At 55.0% G+C, this 3,506-nt stretch overlaps 1 protein-coding gene across 1 annotated transcript; it reads left to right on the top strand.

Moving 5' to 3' along the window:
* Positions 1–362: 362 nt before the first annotated feature.
* RAMAC (RNA guanine-7 methyltransferase activating subunit) lies at positions 363–3,242 on the top strand. The gene is made up of 3 exons (XM_087829187.1): positions 363–447; positions 2,101–2,306; positions 2,958–3,242. Exons 2-3 carry the CDS (start codon positions 2,137–2,139, stop codon positions 3,142–3,144), a joined length of 357 nt encoding a protein of 118 aa, XP_087685313.1. The 5' UTR covers positions 363–447; positions 2,101–2,136; the 3' UTR covers positions 3,145–3,242.
* Positions 3,243–3,506: the final 264 nt, after the last annotated feature.

Raw genomic sequence — 3,506 nt, 5'->3', positions numbered from 1 at the left:
GCCGGGGCGGGGGCGGCGGGGCGAGGGCGGCGGGCGCGGGCTGCGGGGCGCGGGGCGCGGGCGGCCGGCTCCTCCCGGGGCCTCGCCTTCCCCGCGGCCCGCGCGGCCCCGGGAGCAGCCCGCCCGCCCCTCTCCGCGCCCCCGGCACCGCCGGCCCGGGTCCGGCTGACGGACGGCGACGCGCTTCCCTGAGACGCGCGGGAGCGCGGGGGCCGTGACCTCGGGGCCGCGCCCGCCGCGCCCGCACCGCCGCCTGCTGGACTGAGGGGGCGTCGCGCGCCGCCACCCACAGATCTCGCGAGACTGGACAGGCCCCGCCCCCTCCCCCGCTCCAGGGCGGCTCGCCGGAAGCGGAAGCGAGGGGCTCGTCGGCTCCTGACGGCGGAGGCTGCGCTCCCCGCGAGAGGCGAGGGGCCGTGGGGCGCGGCTGGCGCGTCGGGGCCGCAGGTGGGTTTTCCGCGCGTCCCGCCGGCGGAGCGGGGCCCGCGCTGAGCAGACCGGGCGCTCGGCCGGGAACCTGCCCGTCTGGGCGCCGGGGGGCGGGAGGAGGGAGGCGGGAGTCGGGCCGGGTGCCCTCCGTCTGCGCGCTTGGGCGCGGTCGGGCGCCCCTTTTACCTCTAAGGTGCGCCCTTGGGGGACGACCGAAGATCGCGGGGCTTCCCAGCACTTCCCTCCGCCCTCGGCCCCCTGCCGAGGTGGCCGCCCTCCCGCGCGCGGCCGTGTTTGCGGGGTGCCCGGCCCTGGGGCGCTCCTGCCCGCGCCCCACGCGCGCTCCTCGGGGCCCGAGTCGGCGTACGGGCTGGGGGGGGGGGGAGCAGGGGACAGGCCCCCGCTGGGGCGTCTTCTAGCTCGTCGCCCGCGCCCTGGGCCCTCCGGTTGGCGTCGGGAGGCCTGAGAGCGCCTTTAATCCAACCCCTGCACCGGCTGAAGCCCTTGTGGCCCGACCCACCGCCGCCCCCTTTTTAAAAATATGTTTTTATCGATTTCAGAGCGAGGGAGGGAGGGGGAGATGGAAACATCAATGATGAGAGTCATTGATCGGCTGCCTCCTGCACGCCCCCCGCTGGGGATCGAGGAGCCTGCACCCGGGGCCTGTGCCCTGACCGGACTCGAACCCCGATCCCCTGGATCCTCGGTGGATGCTCAACCGCTGAGCCACCCGGCCGGGCACCATTCACCCTCCACTCTCTTGCCTCCTGTGACAGTCGCCTGTGGTCCTTACCTGTCTGTGTCCTATCAGTGCGTGTTCTCCTGCCCCTTCTTTTCTTTTTCCTGTGCTCTCCGGGACTCTGCCCTTGGTACTCTTCTCACCCTGTTGCCCAGGAATCTCATTCCTTCCCACAGCGTTAACCGCCAACAAAACCTGCCTCGTCTCCCAAGTTCATCTCCAACCCTGTTCTGAGTCCTAAGTAACTCTGGCTGACTCCCCAAGTGCACGTGCGTACTCGCGCTGACTTGAACTCAGTGCATCTCCTCGCCCACCCTCCCTTCTGCACTTCCCACGGCACCAAACCTGCGCTGTCACTTGGCCAGAAGCCTGGGGGTCATGCTTTATTCCCCCCTCTCCTCCCAGCATCTAGTCAGTGACTAATTCGGCCTGAAATCCTTTTGAGGGGCTTCTCACAGTCCCTGCCTCAGGTTAAGCCCTCAGGGTGTCGCCTGCATGATTGCAGTCACCTACCTTCCGTCTGACCTCACTAGTCTATTTTTGCCGTTAGAGAAGTGATCCTTCTAAATAGTAAATTTGCCCTTGAGAGTTCCCTGCTTAAACCACCCGATTCCCCACTGCTTACCAGAACAGCGCAAAGTTGTCTGGAATACAAAGGGCTTCACAACTGGGCCAGCCCACTCTTCCAAGTTCCTTCCTTCAGAGCCACTTCTCCCTGTGTCTTTACATCACCTGTTTCTGCCTCTAGACTAGAGCTCCTGGGGGCAGGGTCACGATGTATTAATAGTTCATCTTCCTATCCCATGGTCCTAGTTAGCACAATACCTGTATTAATCAAGAAATACTCAATTGAATGTCTAGAATACTGTCTAAGATTGTTTACTTCTTGGTTTTTCACTGGTAAAAGTGCTCTTTTTTTAAAATTCTAATAGGAACTACAGAATTAAAAAGAACTACAGAATATCACAATGACTGACACTCCAGAAGCTGCTCCAAATTTTGAAGAGATGTTTGCCAGTAGATTCACTGAAGACGACCAAGAGTACCAGGAGTACCTGAAACGCCCTCCTGCGTCCCCGCCGATTGTCGAGGAATGGAACAGCAGGGCTGGCGGGAGCCACAGAAACAGAGGCAACTGGTATGTATTACTTCAGAATGAACTGCAGGTGGCTGACCCGGGAGAGCTTTAATCGGCCAGCCCAGACCACTGAGGGCAGGGACCAAGGCGGTTGTTCAGTATGGTTTACCTAGTGCCTGGCACAAAGAAAGTGGCTGGTAAATATGTGCCTTACTATTTTGTCAGCCTGTGTCCTTTTTCCCTAAGTGTTCAATTGTGTGCGTGTGTGTTTTTTGTTTTTTTTTTAAAGTTCTGTGGAATAATATTTTATTTGCAAATATACTTTAAAAACCTAGAGTCTTCTACAAAACTTTGTAAAAAATTCCATTAAGAAGGTAATGTTTTTGGTTTCACCTCACAAAGTTTATACAGTGGAAGTTACTTCTATTTACTAACTCAAAACAGATAAAAGGAATTAAATTACCATAGTTTTGTTTTTGTTTTTTTTAACAACTGAATAGTTTTTAGCTTGATTCAGAACTACCCTATTGTTCGGGTTTGGGGTTGTAGCCTGCCTATTTCTCTGCAAAGCATATCCAGTGTAACTGGAAGAATGATTTAAATCTTAAGAATGTTTTGAATAACTGGTTAGGTATTTGAGAAGTAAAATGCAACAGGACAGATTTGCCCTATTTTCTTGAGAAGCATAAAAATTTTGTTCTGTTGTTGCAGGTTGCAAGATAACAGACAGTTTAGAGGCAGGGATAGCAGACGGGGGTGGCCAAGTGACAATCGATCCAACCAGTGGCATGGACGACCCTGGGGTAACAGTTACCAGCAGCACAGACAAGAACCTTACCACCATCACCAGTATGGAAACTACGGTTACAACCAACGGCCTCCCTATGGCTACTACTGACAGAAATGTCAGCGCTCGTAGTAAAACCGTTTACTTTGTTAATAAGACAAAAATTTGTGTGTATCTTCTGTTGGTCATGATTTTACATCTGATGTTATAGATTTTTTTTGGAACTTGAGGCATTTAAAAAAAAAAATCTTACTGGAGAGATGTGATGGTTGCTGGGAATAAAGACGTCCCTAAAAAGGTGGTGGGTTACACCGCTGGGCTTCTACCTCAGACTCTTCGTTTCATGACTCAGTAGTGCTGTGAACTTCGTGTATCTTTTCCTTGTCTGACCTCCAGGAGCTCTGTCTTTGTTTTACACAGAAATAAAACAGAAAATTTAAAACAGAAAATGCTTGCTTTTACTCTGTAATAGA

The sequence above is a fragment of the Miniopterus natalensis genome, chromosome 22, assembly GCF_054644295.1.
Source record: "Miniopterus natalensis isolate mMinNat1 chromosome 22, mMinNat1.hap1, whole genome shotgun sequence".
NCBI classification, from domain to species: Eukaryota; Metazoa; Chordata; class Mammalia; order Chiroptera; family Miniopteridae; genus Miniopterus; species Miniopterus natalensis.
This window is presented reverse-complemented; position numbering and strand designations above follow the sequence as displayed.

Coding starts and splice junctions, on each gene's coding strand:
- RAMAC (XM_087829187.1), top strand. CDS start 2,137: ATGACTGACACTCCAGAAGCTGCTCCAAATTTTGAAGAGATGTTTGCC. Junction 2,307..2,957: donor CACAGAAACAGAGGCAACTG/GTATGTATTACT, acceptor CTGTTGTTGCAG/GTTGCAAGATAACAGACAGT.